At 38.0% G+C, this 19,198-nt stretch overlaps 1 protein-coding gene across 7 annotated transcripts in view; it reads left to right on the top strand.

The window, feature by feature from the left end:
• LOC121316749 (baculoviral IAP repeat-containing protein 6-like) overlaps positions 1-19,198 on the top strand; it is a 123,594-nt gene that overhangs the window by 63,683 nt on the left and 40,713 nt on the right. For 6 of the 7 annotated variants that reach the window (XM_041251891.1, XM_041251895.1, XM_041251892.1 and 3 more), the window contains exons 58-65: positions 3,753-3,884; positions 4,840-5,004; positions 5,736-5,909; positions 7,774-7,970; positions 8,589-8,889; positions 9,253-9,470; positions 11,427-11,591; positions 11,693-11,858. In XM_041251891.1, coding sequence (XP_041107825.1) covers positions 3,753-3,884; positions 4,840-5,004; positions 5,736-5,909; positions 7,774-7,970; positions 8,589-8,889; positions 9,253-9,470; positions 11,427-11,591; positions 11,693-11,858 — 1,518 coding nt within the window. Of the gene's footprint in view, positions 1-3,752; positions 3,885-4,839; positions 5,005-5,735; positions 5,910-7,773; positions 7,971-8,588; positions 8,890-9,252; positions 9,471-10,770; positions 10,939-11,426; positions 11,592-11,692; positions 11,859-19,198 lie in introns of those variants that run through there. The other variant, XR_005950444.1, reaches the window with a different exon arrangement.

The raw sequence follows: 19,198 nt of genomic DNA on the forward strand, positions 1-19,198 counted from the left end.
ATTCGCTGCTGCTGAGTCTCTGCCTGTTCAGTCTCTGACTCGGGAATCGCTGGCTGCTCACTCTGCTTCCACGCTGGATTCGCTGCTGCTGAGTCTCTGCCTGTTCAGTCTCTGACTCGGGAATCGCTGGCTGCTCACTCTGCTTCCACGCTGGATTCGCTGCTGCTGAGTCTCTGCCTGTTCCGTCTCTGACTCTGGAATCGCTGGCTGCTCACTCTGCTTCCACGCTGGATCTGCTTCTGCTGAGTCTCTGCCTGTTCAGTCTCTGACTCGGGAATCTCTGGCTGCTCACTCTGCTTCCACGCTGGATTCGCTGCTGCTGAGTCTCCGCCTGTTCAGTCTCTGACTCGGGAATCGCTGGCTGCTCACTCTGCTTCCACGCTGGATTCGCTGCTGCTGAGTCTCTGCCTGTTCAGTCTCTGACTCGGGAATCGCTGGCTGCTCACTCTGCTTCCACGCTGGATTCGCTGCTGCTGCTGAGTCTCTGCCTGTTCAGTCTCTGACTCGGGAATCGCTGGCTGCTCACTCTGCTTCCACGCTGGATTCGCTGCTGCTGAGTCTCTGCCTGTTCCGTCTCTGACTCTGGAATCGCTGGCTGCTCACTCTGCTTCCACGCTGGATTCGCTGCTGCTGAGTCTCCGCCTGTTCGTGTCTGACTCGGGAATCGCTGGATTCTGGTACTCTGCTTTGCACTCTTGTGTTTAATGGAAAGCTCTTTGTCTGGTTTGGTTTTTAAAATGCTTTATTCAAATAGTAAAAGGTACACAAAATAACAATCTTCAATACAGGAATCAAAAGGATCCCTGGGTCTGACGCCAGGCACTGAGCTCTGTACAACTTCTCATTCACATTTCCCTGGGTTAAATAGCCCTTGTTCCATCTCTAGGCCCTGTAGCTGGCAACCTATAGAAAGTAAGGCATCCTTATCAAAACTCTCTGATTGGTTAAAATCTTACAGAGCTTGGCTCTCCTCAGTCTGGGCTCATGCTGCAACCTAGATGGCTGTCAAGTTTACCATAGCGTGTGTGACTAATGCTTTTGCGTTCTTACATTCAATCTTATTGTACATAAGTATAACAAACTAACATTCAATAGTATCTGATTACAACGTCATACAGTATATAAAAACTATCATTCAATTGTGTTCAGGGATTACAGATAATATTGCATATTTGCCTTTTAATGCAGTGTTTTACTAGTTATTATCAAATAGTGTGCAATTCCTGTAATATAGTAGAAATAAAACAGCTAATTTGTTTACAGCTACCCACCCCTGTTAGTTAAACAAAGCAATTACCTGATTTAATACTTTTAAGGGCAGAGAGTGGGCTTCAAATTTGCAATTACATGCTTATTGCTAGAGTTTGAGCATGACTGATTGTGGGGCATAATATTTTACAAAATTTCATTTAAAATTTCTCAGTAAAGGAAGTCTCTGTGACCCTTTCAAATTGTAAATAATATAGATCCCCAATCTCTTACCTTGTAAAAGCACTGCTGAGTTGCTAATCTTGGCTGGGGATGCCTTCTCTCCAGAGGGATTTGGGAGGAAAATAGGACAGGCCTACAGTAGTTTGACTTGCAGCATTTCAGCAGCCCACAACTGGTCAGGCACCAGATGAGTCCCAGCAACAATTTTATATGTAATCATTCAGAAGACTAGAGGGACACTTATTTATGTGTTCAGCAGTGACAGAAACTACATTTAATGATGCAGTCAAATGCTGCAAGATGTGCAGCAACTCCATTAACAATTTTTTTAAACATAAAAAATATATAGATTATGTTGATCTATACATCAAACCCTTTTATGTTTTAGGAGTGTAATAGCATAGGTTCACATTATATTGTATTGAAGTTGGCATAGCAATTGTTACTCAAGTAACAACACCGCCCCCATTTTTTTGTGTGTGTAATTGTAGTATTATAACGTTTTGTGTGGAATGCAATTAAGTTACAAGTCAGGTACTTTTTGTCTGGAAAGTTTAAGTAAAGATTACAGTAGATGGGTCAAACGGTTCAATTGCAATGCAGTTTGCCACCTAAAATGAGTGTTTACTGGAAAATAATGCTCTCCTTTTGATAAATACACCCTGTGGCAATAGAGAGAACCCATTTGTGCTTTAAGAAGCACCACTTGTTATCTGCATTCTGACACTGTTGATCTAAACGCATTTGTGTGTTGCCAGTAAGAGTTGCTGATGACAAGATTAAATGAGGCAAGATTGTTTCTTCAGGGTCATAAGTTCTTGTGGTCCTATTTATTTATAAAATACTCATTGTGTATACTCATTGCTTTAACAAAATTTGTTATACATTTCAATCCTTTTTATATAGGGGAAGCATATCAATCTGTATAAACTGAAATCTAGCATAATATAATGATCGTACAAGTAGCAGAGTGATGACAGCTCAGTGTAAAAAATATATTTGAGACGTTATCTAAAAGTCAAGGTCAATTCGTTTGTAAAGGAAATGGTTTGTACTGCAAGTGCATGGAAGTGATGGATTTAGCAACTAGTGTGTACAGTGATATCGCCAAGAAGTCTGTTTTGTTGATGAATGGCTCTCTTTGCAGGTCCTTGGAGAACATGGTGAGGTGTTTAACCCTTCCCTCCTGAAACTGAAAGATCAAAATGGCACCATAAAGGGCCGTTCACACCGGACGCGGCGCGCATGCCGCCTCCTTGCTCGTCACTCTGCAGTCGCTGCAGACCACTGTTCACACCGAGCGTGGCAGGGGAAAGTCAGTGGGCGGTCTGTTACGTCACGGCTGCATGTACTAGCAACAAACATTAAATGACAGCGGGAAGGGAAAACTGTTTTTAACTCCCCACACACACCATCATAATCTCCCCCACAGTTACCCCAAATATCAGGCAATTGTGTTTAAAATAAAAACAAGTGGCTTTTAAAAATTGAGATATTTTCTTTCTTTGAGTTTTGTCTGGTTAGCTGGGTTAGGAGTTAATGGCATCATTATGCGTTGATATTAGTGAGCATTATACATGTGATTTAAAAAATGCAACTACTGCCATCCCATCATCTCAAACTTTTGGGGGTGTGACATAATTGCGATTGCCCTACCAGAGAAAGAAAGAAAAAAGTAAGATTGCTGTGGGTCCATCACATCCTCAAGAAAAGAAAGTTACGGTGAATATCATCGGCTGATACAGGAGGTCTGGTTTGATGAAGGCAGATTTTAAACCTACTTAATGTTGTGTTATACAACTCAGGAAAATCAGAACCACAAGCTTTGTATTTTATTTTTTTTTCTTCGTCTCAAAGGAGCCTCCTACTTTCCCCTGATTGGTTGCTGGTAGTTTACGTCACGGCACCGCGAAAGTTGAAAATATTTGATCTCGTGCTTGCAGCTCTGTGGTGCCGCTTCGCGTGACCGCCTTCATTGAAAACAATTGCTTTTGCCATGCGGCACTACCACGCCACGTCCTGTGTTAACGCCCCGTAACTGACCAGGCAGAGAATGGGGTTTGATCATTTTATCTTGTGTTGTATCTTAATACCACCACCATTACAAGTGAATACTACCCAAAGTTTGTTGTTACTGAAATAAATATTCTGCAAGAAGCTAACATGAACTGTTAGTTGTAATTGAATGGTCCTTTTTGAATGGTCAGCGATGACAGCGTTTTGTTCCGACCAGTGTTTAGGACAGCTGAACACACCCCTATCCCCATGATTGTTAATCATTCATGTGTAGTTTCTTTCTAACATGCACTCCTAACTTTTAGATACTCCAAGTATAACAGCAAAGCTGATCAGCGAGCAAAAGGAAGACAAGGAGAAGAAGAATCATGAGGAGAAGGAGAAGATGAAAGCAGACAATGGATTTCAGGACAATTACAGTGTGGTTGTTGCTTCAGGTAGGATGGCGTTACTAGCAAAAATCATCAAAATGTTGAAGGATGAAATAATCAAAGACCAGATTGCTTTCAGCTATTATTCTGTGCAGCCTAATTTTTTTTTTAAATGTTTATCCTTCAAACACAAACTCATAAATAAATGGAATGCTCCTTTAAGTGCATATTTCAAGTAGAAGGAAGTAAAAGCCATCTCTGGATGCACAAATGCCAAAAGTGACAATCAAGTTTTCAACTGTTCCTTTTTTCCCATCTAGTTGTCTGCAGCCACATAAAGCAAAGTATGCTAAAAGAAATGTAGAATTGTACAGTTAGGTAATATAGTGATCCATACATATTGTAGCAGTATTTGCACTTTGCCTTTAAAGAGTAAGTAGCGGGTTCCGAAAAAGTGTTGCACTTCCCTAAAATTGTTTAAATAGCGTATCTGTAATTTTTCTATTCATTGTTCACATCCTTACAACTTTTTCCACTTATAACTTGAAAGTCTGTCTCAAAGCTCTTTTCAAAATGTCCACTCTACTGCACTGATAGTGTAAGAATTATTAACCACATTGTCAGGCCGGTAACACAGCAGTAACGATCCATGATGTGGTGCGGAACAGAAAACCCAGAGCATTTGTTATGTTTTTACGCTCTTCCGGCAGTCATTCAGAGGACAGATCTCAAACCCCAGTACACTAGAGCGGCCATTTTGAAAAGAGCTTTGAAACAGACTTTAAAGTTTTATAAGTGTAAAACGTTGCCAGGATGTTAACAATGAAAATAATGTATAGCGCTATTTATTTCGGAACCCCGCAACTTGCTCTTTTAAGAAAGATAGAAATTATTTGTTGGAACCCATAACTGTTATCTTGTGGTATTATTTTAGCAAATTAATTAAAATTGCTTACTCGGTTGCCTTTCTAAAAAGAGAAGCAAATCTGCACCTAAAGTATTAAGTGGTTGTGTTTTACAGGTCTCAAGTCTCAGTCAAAGAGAGCAGTATCCGCTCCCCCGCGCCCCCCCTCCAGAAGAGGAAGGGTCATGACTGACACACTGACTACTTCTGCTGCTGGGGCGGAGTCGTCGGGTAAAACAATCGGTGTTCCAGTCTTTCACCTGTATCATAACCTGCTACCAGGTAAGCGTCAAAGTGTGATTGCAGGGAAAAGCAGACCAGTCCATGCTTTAACCTGAAATCAAAGTAATATAAAACTATTATAGGTTTACAAAGTGCAAGGTGCATCAATTTTTCAAAGATTCTTGAGTATGGTAAGAAAACAAATTTGGACCTTGCAAACATCTTGTAATATCTGGGGAATATTCTCCATCCTCGCCTCTATTGCTAGCGCACGATGCCGGATTGTTCTGTGTTGCCTGAAGCATTGGCCATTGCTTCAAATTTAAGAGGGCAGGTTCTTTTGTTTAACACAAGATGTGTGTGACTAGTTACTTTTTATTATGCGTTCTGGTCGGCAGGAGTTACAGATACAAATAGCTAACCATGCACAAGCTTAATGCTATTCTAGCAACAAAAGGAGCAATTTTATTTACAGCAGCAGATGGCTGGCTGACATTAACTGATTCTACAGCCTGTTTTTTTACTTCATGCTGCCAAAATTGTTTATGAATTACACATCAATCCTGCATAAATAGCTAATATCACAGCTTTATTTTTTTTTCCATTCAGCTGTACTGTGTACACTGAAAAGCAGGTAATCAGGATTCTTAAAAAAAAAAAAAAAAATTGTTTGCATCCTCACTGTGTCAACCTGAACATCTTGATTGGAAATAAAGTGCTGTTTGAGTAAATTCTTTTCATTTGATTTTGCTGTCTGAAAGTGACCTGGTCATGATGATGTTGTTCCTCAGGCCAGCCTCTGCCAGTGGAGATGACACTTGCCCAGATGCTAACTTTGCTGTACGACCGCAAGCTCCCTCAGGGTTACCGATCAATAGACTTGACTGTAAAGCTTGGTTCCAAGGTGATCTCTGAACCCAGTCTGTCAAAAACAGACTCATTCAAGCGTCTTCGAACAGAAAAAGGTAACAATTTATTTAGACTGCTTTATTTTAATTAATGGCTTAAGTCTCTTCTGTCGTCTTCCATGTACCTAATCTCCGACAGCCTGTCAGGTATAGCCCTGTCTAAACATGTGTTTCACTGCCTGATAGTAATAGCTGCATTCTGCAAATGTGTTTTAAATAATACTTAAATCAAGCACCTAGGGAAATGTGTTCCCAGGCCTGACCCATTACAGTGTAATTGAAGTAAAACAGTACCAAGTGGCCTTTTATTTTTGTCAACCTTGTGTTCCTACTGCATTATTTTTATTGTGTTGGTGCACAATCTAATATTGAGTGTGTGTGTGTGAACTAAAAAGGTTTCTAGCATGCCAGAATAATAGATATTCATGTAGAGTACAATATCAAATGATGTGTTCTTTCTAATGTCTGATTTGTCAAAGACTTTTCATCTTATCTGTAATTTCTCTACTGATTTAGCTGTAATATCTGAAGGTCCTGTTCTAAGCTTGATAAGCAAGATTTTATGAGAATTGTGGAGCGTTACACCAAGGTTAAAAATAACTTTAATGGCTTAAGTAATGTCTCAGAATGATGACTTCTGTTGGTGGAATATAAAGTAAATCAGATGGGAGAGTGCGATATGAAAAAATAATCTTCCTGAACTTCATCCCTGATTCCAGACTAGTACAAGCAGCACAGTTGGCATTGGTCATCCGTTTGATTATGGACTGTTTTACTTTATTGATTTGGGGCTGATCCACACATTTTCATTTGATGTGCTGAACTGAAACTTACCAGTTGTAATTTACTGGTTTATCACTATGTGCATATGGTGTAAAAATGATTAAGCTACTTGGTGTGACTGTTGAAAAATGCAATCCGCACTCTGTTTTATTTATTTTTTTAATCCCAAGTGACAAGTTAAATTGTATTTCCCTATTGTCACTGTAACACGGCAGTAATAATGTTTGGTTTTACTAGAGTCATAATGAGCAATGGAGCATACCAGTAATACCATATCTGGAAAAAGGATACATGAAATGATTGAAATTCTGAGGGAAGATCTCCTACGGAAACATACCTGATTCGTCGCTTCATGTGGTTATGTTTTGAACTGTAGATTTAATTTGAATTCTCTGACAATAACTCCAAGAAGTTGCAACAAAATATGAGACCACTACTGAACTGCTTTGGTGGGAAGTAATTGCAGATAGAGGTTGTGCATGTTTATACCAATTTCCTTACACTTTACAGGGTTTAAATGTCAATGTAATAATGGGATAAGAAAGGATAAGGCATTTGCTTTACTGACTTAGAATTCGATGAACAATGAGAGGTTTTATCCTTGGTCGTCTTTTTTTAAAGGAGGGAGATGATATAAATTGCTTTGGATTAAGAAGCTGAATTTCAACAGAAACAATAGGTCGTTTTTTAAATATAGCTATTGTTTATCTAGATTGTCTATTACAGTAGACGGTGAGAGACAATATTCCAATACAAAATTCATTAATAATTGTATAATATACAGTGACAGAGTGGACCATATGTACATATTTCACACTATAGTTTAAATTTTATCTAGAGAACTGATTATACAGTTGTGATAAAACTTGCTATTGATAATATCAGAATCTGGGTGGGTATCTGGACGATCTGTCAAACTTACATTTTTACAAGTGCATACCATTGATGCAGGGCATGATGATTTACTTTTTCATTATACTGATGGCTCTAATTTTGTATACCATGGCTTTTATATTCTGACACACTTGTTAAGTAGGTCATATCCTTTTTATATAAATATTTTTTTGTATATACAAGATGTTGCAGTGTTTCTTTTCACCTAGAAATAATCCAGATTAATAGTATTCTTTTTTTATAGAACATGGTGAGATGTTAAACAGTTGCCCTGAAGATGAGCCTATGGCACAAGGAGATGATTGCATTGATGCCGCCATTGATGAGTCCCTCCTGGAAACCAACCCAATTCAGTCTCCCCTTCAAGTGTTTGCTGGAATGGGTGGCCTGGCTCTCATAGCCGAGAGATTACCAATGTTGTACCCTGATGTCATCCAACAGGTGAGTCACATTGCTTAACTTAGACATTTTCAGAATGCTAAAAGCTCTTTTTATTTTATAAAGCCAGATTACATTGCCATTTTGTGTATGTTTCTGCTCATTTCATGAGTCTCTGTTGAAGGAAATCCAGTCAGGTTTTGCTTTAGCAAATTTAGTAATGGCTTCGGAGGGTTAGTGTGCAACACTTGGCAGTAAGAACATTTTTGTTCCGTTTGTCGAAAGACTTGAAGGGCAAACGTGCTGTTGTGGAGTTGTTATGGGATAACTGATATAGACCAATGTCTTGAGCCAAAGACGACAGTAAAAGTACATATAACAGTGCCTCTGCTGAAATGCACATGACAAAATATGCAACTAAATTAAGTTGTGTTTCATGTTGACATTCTAATCAAATATGAAAATATTACTATTTTTTTTATCAGCAGATCATATATGTCCTGAACAAATTAAATGAGTTCATGCCAGTCATGTATTATAGGTGTCAACTTTTAGACTGAGAACATTTTCAAGATAAATTTGAAATAAATAGCATCCGTTCCTCTGTAAACAATTACATTTTTACCGTATGCACATTTTACCCAGCTTTACTTAATGCATGTGATCTTTTGTAAATTACAGGTGAGTGCTCCAGTGGTAGGCTCCACAACCCAAGAGAAGCCAAAGGACAGTGACCAGTTTGAGTGGGTCACCATTGAGCAGTCAGGAGAGCTGGTCTATGAGGCCCCGGAAACAATAGCTGCGGAACCTCCACCCATCAAGTCTTCTGTGCAGACCATGTCTCCCATTCCCGCCCACTCGCTCGCGGCCTTCGGGCTCTTCCTCCGCCTGCCTGGCTACGCAGAAGTGCTGCTCAAAGAGAGAAAACATGCTCAGTGTCTCCTGCGCTTGGTGCTGGGGGTGACTGACGATGGAGAAGGCAGTAAGTGATCTTCAGGAAATTCTGCTTTAAAACTTTCACACATGTCTTGCATGCAAAAACAGCCGACAAAATTACAATAAAACTACAATAATTTCTCGCTGTGTGAATGAGGTATTCTAGTTATTGTGAAGTAGATGTTTGTAAAGGGTTGTAATGCGAATCATGTCATTTGGAAATTTTTACAACTTTGTACTTGTTTTACGTGGTGACATTTTATGAACTTACTGCAAATAAATAGTAAATAATTAATTGAAAACCATCAACCCAGCAGCAGCTCATTCTGAGAATTGCCTGATTAGGATAGGGATGCAGCATGCTAGCTTGTACTTGATTTGTTTTCTGTCATATTCCTTTGAAAACCAGGTCACATTCTGCAGTCCCCATCGGCAAACGTTCTCCCCACTCTCCCATTTCACGTCCTGCGCACTTTATTCAGCACCACACCGTTGACTACAGATGATGGATTGCTCTTGAGGCGCATGGCTTTGGAGATCGGTGCAATCCATCTTATACTGGCCTGTCTGTCTGCACTAAGCCACCATGCCCCCAGAGTGCCTAATGCGAGTCCCAACCAGACGGAGGTGAGTTCAGCCTGAGGTTAACAGCCTACTCCGATTATTACAGAACTGTAATTGCTGCATGTCTCAGGCCATCTTGACCATGCAGATTACTCAAATCCACTGTTAATTCAAGCAAATATTTGGGAAATGATTTCTGATACAACATAAATTAATTCTCTCTCTCATAGAGTCATCTAGTTTCCATTGCTTTTTTTTCATCAGTGCTTTTGCTTGTAGACGAGTATAATAACTGTTACATTTTGCCTCTAAAGACAACACTGCTTTTTATACTGATGAATGCAGCATAAAATGCAGTTTTGTCTTACTTCTGGTTGGGATCTTAAACAAATGTACAGTTTTGGATTTGGAGCATGCAAATCAATTGCTGCTTGTCTCAATATCTAGGTGACTGCTTTTGTTTACTACCTTCTTTCCAAAGTATATGTACTCTTTGGAGAGAAGATAGCCGGGTGTTAAGTTTGGATCCCTGGGTTCACTGAACCAGATGCAATTGTTTTTGTTTTAAAGACAATTTTGTGTGTTCCATCTTCATACCTGAGGCATAACTGCCTTCTAGTATTACAAAAGCCAGTTCATGCTAATGTTAACTCGTCGTGAGTGTTAAATGGTTTGTTGAGCTATCACAAGATGCCTAGAATCAGCTCTGCAAATTTCAGATTACAGCTTAGAGAAAACGGTCCAGCCGTGGCAGAGAGATAAAGAAGTACACGTACCCAGCCAGCACAAAAACTGAACATGCAAAATATGCAATGGCATTATTCCCTAAAAAAAAAAAAAATGAACACAGCATTTGTTCTTTATGCAACACTGATAAGAAATGTTTGGTTTGTTCTTGTTCTATGCATACATATTTAAGAGGCCGAGAGGCAACCTCAGAAGTCAATTGAATGTGTAAGTAGAGTCTGATTTCAAGTGCCTGATACAAGGGCTTGTAAACAAGAGACTTATTCAGCCAGTAGCAGGGAGTCATTACATTCCTGCTGTATCTAGTGCACACAGTAGATGGATCGAACTAGTCTTGAGCAGGAGAGAAGACTTATCTGTGAAGGTGACCTATATCTTGCACCTGATTTATACCCCTCTCAGGTTATTTGGTATTAGGACTATATGACTAGTCAAATATCTCATTTACAAAAGCAAGCAGAAGGGTTGAGATGTCTTTCCAAGGTATTAAGGGTCTTAAAATTGAGACAGACTTAATTGTAAAAAATTCCACCCCACTTTATCAGGAAAAATGACGGTGTTTTTTAAGAGAGTCTTGTGTTTATTCTTGGTTCACTGACAGAGTTCTCTTTTTCAGATATACAACAAGCATGAACATCCATATTCAAAGCCTGAATTTTCAACTTACATAACCACATATATAAGGACTGTTTTAAGTTTTATATAATGTTTATATGAGTACATTATTGTATACATTGGAAAAAAACTACATTTTATTACAGAATAATTTTCCATATATGAACAGGTTTGTGCAATGAATATAAAATAAGGTCTCCCTTCAGTCCTTTTTGGCCTTGTGTAAATAAGCTGTGTCAGAAATGTTATGTATACAAAAATAAACGTATCACCCTGACTTTTGAGGTTGCTTTGCTTTTACCCTAATATAAAACCATATCTTGTTTGTACTGATGCAGTATTTTACAGGCTACCTGCTTAATTCTAGATCATTCAAATTCCTCTTGATGGGGGGGGGGGGGGAATTGTCCACAAATGTCAAACAATATTCGACATGGACAGTGTGCAAGTCTTTCTAGATTTTACGCCTTGGCTTTACTAGAAAAGATTGCTTCCCTTGTAGTTTTAAACATGCTTAATCTTGGCAAATATGGTTTTAGTGCAGTGTTATCTCAATAAGCACTTCTGCATGAGCTTATTAAGCTTTACCTGCTGTCAGTATAACTTGCTGATCACAGAAAACCTCCTGAATCGTTTATAAGTGTCTGTCTGTTTTAGACTCAGGTGTCAAGTGGACACGCAAGTGCTTCCAGTGAAGAGCAGCAGCTGTATTGGGCCAAGGGGACAGGCTTCGGGACTGGCTCCACGGCGTCTGGGTGGGACGTGGAACAGGCCTTCACCAAACAGAGGCTGGAGGAAGAGCATGTCACCTGCCTGCTGCAGGTAAGCATTGGAGATTGTGCCTACAGGGCGGAACAAGTGTGAAAAGAAAAACACCCTAGTATGCTTTCCGAGGATGAACAGTTTTTAATGTTTTTTCTCAGGTCCTTGCCAGTTACATTAACCCGGCAGGTAGTGCAGCATTGGGCGAGGCCCAAAGTGGAGAGGGAAGAGGACAGAATAGCAACGCGCTCCCGTCTGTGCTTCAGGAGCTGCTCAGCCAGTCCTGCCTTATCCCTGCAATGTCATCCTACCTACGCAATGACTCAGGTACTGCACTTACAGGATGCGTCCGACTGAGCGCTGGTATATACATATCTTCTCATTCTTTTGGAGGCTGTTGTTACGAGGAGGGTTTAATTTGCCTTGGCTGATTTTATAGATCTATTGATCTTGGTAGAGTAGAAGCAGCAGAGGCTTTGCTTTAGCTTTTTATTTAAAGAGCCACCCATCAGATTGGGAGATGTAAGCTGTGTCGAGGAGCTAAGAACAAATCAATGATTTAACAGGGATTATTATTATTATTATTATTACAAATTATTATTATTATTATTATTATTATTATTATTATCATCATCCTCATCATCCTCTTGCAGCTAAAAGGGTCTGCTTCTTCCAAGTAACATCTTTGCATAAGAAACAGCCAATACTTACCAGAAGCCGTCAGGGTGCTGTGCTTTTTTGTTTTTTGAGTGAAGTTCTTTTACTATAATTAGTGCTACCAAATTATGTTAATGGCCAAAAAGTTAAAATTAAAGCTGAGGGAAAGTTCTCTTTGGAAGAATACTTATACTGGATCTTTGTTTTGGGTGAGCTGTTTTAGCTGAGCTCTCTCTTGATTTATTACTGTGTAGATTGGCTCATCGTCACATTTTTGAAGTGATTTGGCAATAGAGTTTGCTTGGATGCAAACATTTTAAGCAAAGAACAATTTGTTATGGCATCATTACAGTAAACATTTCATAATTACAGTACCCTTTTAAGCAAACATTATCTAGAGTTATTATTTGTATGGCTTTTATTTGTATTTATTTTTTTTAATCTCAAATGCAACACTGTGTAAAGAAGCAAATAATTTTACAAATTTAAAATGCCTTTCTCTATATTGTAATGCATATAGACCTGTTAATTTTAATGGAAATGGTACAGAAAGTAACGTGTGTGTGTGTGGTGTGTGTATATATACATAAACACAAAGCTATGGCCAAAAGTTGTGCATCAAGAATTTTAAGACAGAGACAATAATTTAAAAAAGTAACAATTTAGATATTTTTATTTAACATGTAATCAAAGAAATTACAAAATGAGATCACAAGTGTCTACCAGAAGCCATAGTAGTAGTACAGTATTTCATGGCCATAGCTGTAGACCTGTTAATTTGAATGGAAATGGAACGGAGAGTAACTTTATTTATATAAATGTAGTCTTATCACCTCACACAGAAACTTGTGATCGACAGAGTCTGCAGATTGAGATTTCCAAGAGTGTATTTTTGTCCTCTGTTTTTATAGCTGATATTCAGATTTACCAAAGAGTGAGTGTAGCGCAAGATGTTATCAATAGTACACTTTAGAAAACTTTGAAGTAGCTGAACAAAAAATAAATTCTGAAATTCAGTTGGAACATCACAGCTTACACTACATATTTTTACTGTTTTCCAGTCCTACAGTAATTTTAGTAACCCCCTGTAGCCTACAGTGTTTTACTGTAAGGCTTATACTTTTGTCATCCCAACAATTTTGTTTTTGAGGTCATGATGGTAAAAAGAGTTATGCATGTTGCTGTGTTAATTTTTTTTCATTTAAATTCCATCTACTGTATATTGGTTGCTAAAGATTGCCTTGGGTAGGTAGGCTGAGACCTTCACAAACTCAGTAAGGTCATTCCCTAATGATAACACACACACATATATCAAGTTTATTACAGTGTTAAAGCCTGGGAATTGTTATACACTGTTTCTGCCTTTTTGAATGAGAGGTCTGTCTTGGTAAATGTTTGGTTAAGATGCTGATTTTAAGTAAATTATTAAATGAAACAGGTAATACATACATTAGATCTTTTTAATTTGTCGCCCCTATATTTGAAACCTTAACAAAGGCTTCTGTTTTTCGGGTTTTATTAATTGTATTTTTCTGTGCTTATTTTTAGATATCTTTTAGGTTTATGTAAATCGTTTTTATCAGGGCTTTCGTTTTTGATATACTGTATGAAATTAAGTGTTTTCGGTTACTTTAAAATGATTGAGGGTTTTTTTTCTGTCAAAATATGTATAGTAGTAACTCAACAGTACTTGCACGCTTAAGTTGTACCTTCTTTCCTTTGAGATCTTCCACAACGAAATCCCTCTGATCAGGGGCACATTCTTCTGGGGTTTTTGTATGTAAGAATTGTTGTACATTTTGCCACAATTCTGTTTTAAATCCTCCATATATTAACTGTAATACAGCTTTAAATCCCGCTAACAAGCCTCCATCCTGGTTGTAATCTCATTTTAAATCTTGCAAGCGGAGTCTCCAATAGAAATGTAGGAATGTGCTGTCACTCAGTAGTTGGGGCGGGTTTAATGTATTCAGAACGAATCAATGATAGATACAAGTCAGGAAGGCGGGGCATTGCCCAGCAGAACTGGGAAATTTATTTATTATTATTTTTGTAGTAGATTTTATTTTTTTTAATGGGAAAAGGGTAAAGTCAGTGTGAATAGATTAACCATTTCCACAGTTTTTCTGGTGTTTATTGGCTATTCACCAATTTAATTGTTTTTTGTATTGGGGTGTTTTATCCGGTTATCGTTTAAAACCGAAAATCAGGAGCCCTAGTTATAACAAAAATATCTTGTACATCTTATTTATTCTGGTCACGTGGTTGCTGTTTTGAAGAAGTTGTAATCTTCTGAGAGATACAGATAAGGCTGGGTACTGCAGTGTTAGATGTGATCAGATCTGTGCATCAGAAGATGTTGATGGCCGTAGTATAACCCTTTTGAAATGGTACTTTTTTACAATATAGATTGTTTTATATATAGGGCTGTGTCGGAAGGTTCGTTTTTTTTTCTCTGCTAACAGAAACTGTTTGACAGTGTGTGAATACTATAAATCACATGCAAAATTCGATCTTTTGATTAGTATAATGCATATTGCATAAACAAAAGTAATTAATCTGCTACCACATCGTTATACATTACGAACAACTGGAGCAGGGTATAGTATTGCGGTGCTTCAGTAAAATATGTTCTGAATATCTAGTGTACAAGACAGTGTAAAGTGCTATGGTAGAATATGTTTGAAACATACAAAATATACGATAACACAAATCATTTTAATTTTGAAAACTGAGCACCGTCCGTTCCTCCCTGCTCCAGCTTGTATTATTCAGAGGCAAACCTTTAATTTCTTCATTCACCATCTCGACAGCAAAGCGCTGTATAGCGTAAGCTGTATTGAAAGAAATGCCTCGAAACCCCTCTGCTTGTTGAATGAAAACCTGTGGAAGTGACTCATATCATGGAGGCATAACCAATCTCTGGGGTCACGTGACAAGCATAAGTTCATATTATTAGTAGTATTATTAATGTTTTTAGTAGTAGTAAAATGTGACTGGTAAGCTGCTTGGAACGGTGACTTAAATAAAGTTTTGTCCGCTGAAGTTGGTGCAGGTGCAATTCAAACTTACTGTGTAGATTCCAAGCAGGCTCAATTACGTGTAAATAAACTGTGTATTTTTAGTTATTTTAATTATAAAAACACGATTACTGTTCAATATAATGCATTTTTAAACTACACGTGAATGTTTTATTCCATTTTTATGGATTAAGGCTGATTCACACTGCGCATGCGATTCAGACGAATGCTATGAACTTCCATTCAGGTCGTAGACGCTGCGGACAAGTTGGCAGATTTCAACTTCTTAGCGTCAAGTTGGTGACGTCACTTGCATTCAACCAATCGCACGCCTTTCTCTTTCCTTTAAACTTTTACAAATAAAATACAATTTACTGTTTATTATTTGAAATAAATTACACTTATATAGATGTAGTGGAAAATGTCTGAAGAACTAATAATTAAGCATGTATGATTCCATAAATAAACAGATAATCGGAATGAAAACTAACAACTCAGGAATTTAAACCGTGTTTGATGTGTATCTCTAAGGAGCCTACGTACAGTGTTTACTGAAAGCGGGATGTTTAAATTGAGCGGTCAGTTCAACAAAGACAATGGCAGTGATTTTACCATGAAACGGAGTGGTGGCATTTGCTGTCAATCACACAATATATATATTTTTTTTTGGGATCAGCGGTTTATAAAAAAAGAGGCGCTGTGGTTCTACAGTGTAGAAGTTAAATGCGGCTGTGTACATGACTTCCCGAACCTCTAGAAGCGAGTGTTGTCTTTTTTAAACCAATCAGAATTAACTAATGCTTTCTATAGTGCCTATAGAACATCTACACCTCCTTGAACTTTTTTTCACATTTTGTTGTGTCAGTGCCTCAGTTTTATCCATTTAAATGATGATTTTTTTCCACTTGTCTACACACCATACTCCACACTGTTGAGGTGAAAAAAGTTTTTATTGAGAAAAAAATTATATATTAAAAATATAAAACTGAAAGATCATAATTGGATAAGACTCCACCCTCCTGAGTTAATACTTGATGGAAGCACATTTGGCAGCAGTTACAGTTGTGAGTCTGTTGGGATAGGTCTCTACCAACTTTGCACACCTAGATTTGGCAGTATTTGACCTTCTTTACAAAACTGTTCAAGCTCTGACAAGTTCCTTGGGGAGCATTGATGGACAGCAATTTCAAGTCATGCCACAAATTTTCGATTGGTCATTTACCTTTTTGTGCCTAAGCCACTCAGTTTGTAGCTTTGGCTGTGTGCTTTGGGTCATTGTCATGCTGAAAGGTGAAATTCTGGCCCAGTTTCAGCTTTCTTGCAGAGGGCAGCAGGTTGTCCTGAAGGACTTCTCTGTACTTTGCTCCATTCATTTTCCTTTCTATCCTGACAAGTGCCCCAGTCCCTGCCAGTGAGAAACATCCCCATAACATAATGCTGCCACCACCATGCTTCACAGTAGGGATGGTGTTCTTTGGGTGATGTGATGTGTTGGGTTTGCTCCAAACATAACGCTTTGCACTTAGGCCAAAAAGTTCCATTTTAGTTTCGTTAGACCACAAAACTTTTTGCCACATGGCTACAGAATTTCCTGAGTGTTTTTTTGCATACTTCAATTGGTATTCAAGGTGGGCTTTCTTGAGTAATGGCTTCCTTCTTGCCACCCTACCATACAGGCCAGATTTGTGGAGTGCTTGGGATATTGTTGCCACATACACACTTTGACCAGTCTTGGCCATAAAAGTCTGTAGCTCTTGCAAAGTTGCCATTGGCCTCTTGGTAGCCTCTCTGATCAGTCTCCTTCTTGCTCGGTCATCCAGTTTGGAGGGGCGGACTGATCTAGGCAGGGTCTTGGTGGTGCATACACCTTCCACTTCTTAATAATGGTCTTGACCGTGCTCCAAGGGATATTCAAGGTCTTTGATATTTTTTTATACCCATCCCCTGATCTGTGCCTTTCAACAACTTTGTCCCGGAGTCTTTTTGAAAGCGCCTTGGTGCTCATGGTTGAGTCTTTGCTTTTGAAATGCACTACCTAGCAGAGGGAACCTACAGGAACTGCTGAATATATCCTGAAATCATTTGAATCACTACAGTTTAACACAGGTGGAGGCCACTTAACTTGGTGTGTGATTTTGAACTGAGCGAATTTAGTATTGGGGGTGGGCGCTTATCTAACCAAGCTATTTCAGTTTTTATTTTTTAATTAATTTTCTACATATTTTGGTGTAGACTTTCTATAGGCACTGTGTATGTATATATACTATATATATATAATATATATATATATATATATATATATATATATATATATATATATATATATATATATATATATATATATATATATATATATATATATATCAATGTGAAAGACTGGTGGAGAGCATGCCAAGACGCATGAAAGCTGTGCTTGAAAATCAGGGTTATTCCACCAAATATTGATTTCTGAACTCTTCCTAAGTTAAAACATTAGTATTGTGTTGTTTAAAAATGAATCTGAACTTATTTTCTTTGCATTATTTGGGGTCTGACAACACTGCATCTTTTTTGTTATTTTGACCAGTTGTCATTTTCTGCAAATAAATGCTCTAAATGACAGTATTTTAATTTGGAATTTGGGAGACATGTTGTCAGTAGTTTATAGAATAAAACAAAAATGTTCATTTTACCCAAACACATACCTATAAATAGTAAAACCAGATAAACTGATAATTTTGCAGTGGTCTCTTAATTTTTTCCAGAGCTTGTGTGTGTGTGTGTGTGTGTGTGTGTGTGTGTGTGTGTGTGTGTGTGTGTGTGTGTATATATATATACACACACACACACACTTTTTTTTTGTTGTCGTGCTTAAATAATTAGAGAGCAGCAATGACAGCTTACATATTCATTCAGATGTAAATGATACAGTGACAAAAATACGATTATGAAAACTGCTAAAGCTTTCCTACACTCTAAAGGGGTGCAGTAGTGGTCAGAAACCCCATTGCTATTCAATCAGATTCAACTTCAAAAATCAAATATAAAAGAAAAAAAACATACATTACATAGGCAAGGGATTACCTTGGAACACGAAAAGAAATATGGACAGTATATGTGTATGTGGGGGTTAAAATCCTGGCTGTACATCGATACTGATGTCCAAAACTAGTTTGAATTGTTTGGTAAACTGGTATCCTGAAACTTTTTCTAAGAGTTTTCAATTTGGAGATCAGACATTTGTGATCTAAAGTATTCCTGATGCAGAGAATGGAAGGAATTGTTTATATAATGGAAGTGGTCCTTTTCTTCACAGCAAGTGATTCTCATCACCGTGAAAATTTAGATTCCAGCAGTGTGCATAAAGGCAATTTGTTTATTTTATGAAGGAAAGTGATCCCCCTTTTAAGTGTTTTTTCTTTTGGCGAATTACAAGCCTTTTTGAGGTAGATTTTCTCTGCTTCAGGAACACAGTGCTTTTTTAAATGATCCCTGGTGTCCTTTTTTTTTTTTTTTTCACCAGAGTAATTGTTTAAAGTGATATTATCATTGCTATTAGTCAGTGTTAGTTGCTAATACAAAGATAACAGGTCATAACCCCTTTGGATGACTGGCAAACTCATTCACACAATAGGTAAGTTAAGTGGAAAGTCTTTGTGGCTTATTGATAAAGGCATTGTATACTTCTGTGAAAGAGGCAGTCTGTGATCTTTTAAAACCGTTAGTTAAGGGGACCACAAATTTTAAATGAACATAAATATTTTGATATCTTGTCGTTGAGCTGGGGGGGGGGGAGAACTAGTGGAATAACCATAGGTAGGTAGGTTAATGACCTGTGTGTGTGTGTGTGTGTGTGTGTGTGTTTAAATAATTAAAATATATGATTTACAGTCCTTACTAAAATAACATGCTGGTCTCCTTTCTTCATCACTGCAAAGTTCAATCTGTGTAGAAGGCAGATTTCAATAGTCTCAGTGACTTTAGTCATGTGTCACTATTTAGCTTCATTAC

Source organism: Polyodon spathula, chromosome 6, assembly GCF_017654505.1.
Source record: "Polyodon spathula isolate WHYD16114869_AA chromosome 6, ASM1765450v1, whole genome shotgun sequence".
Taxonomy (NCBI): Eukaryota; Metazoa; Chordata; class Actinopteri; order Acipenseriformes; family Polyodontidae; genus Polyodon; species Polyodon spathula.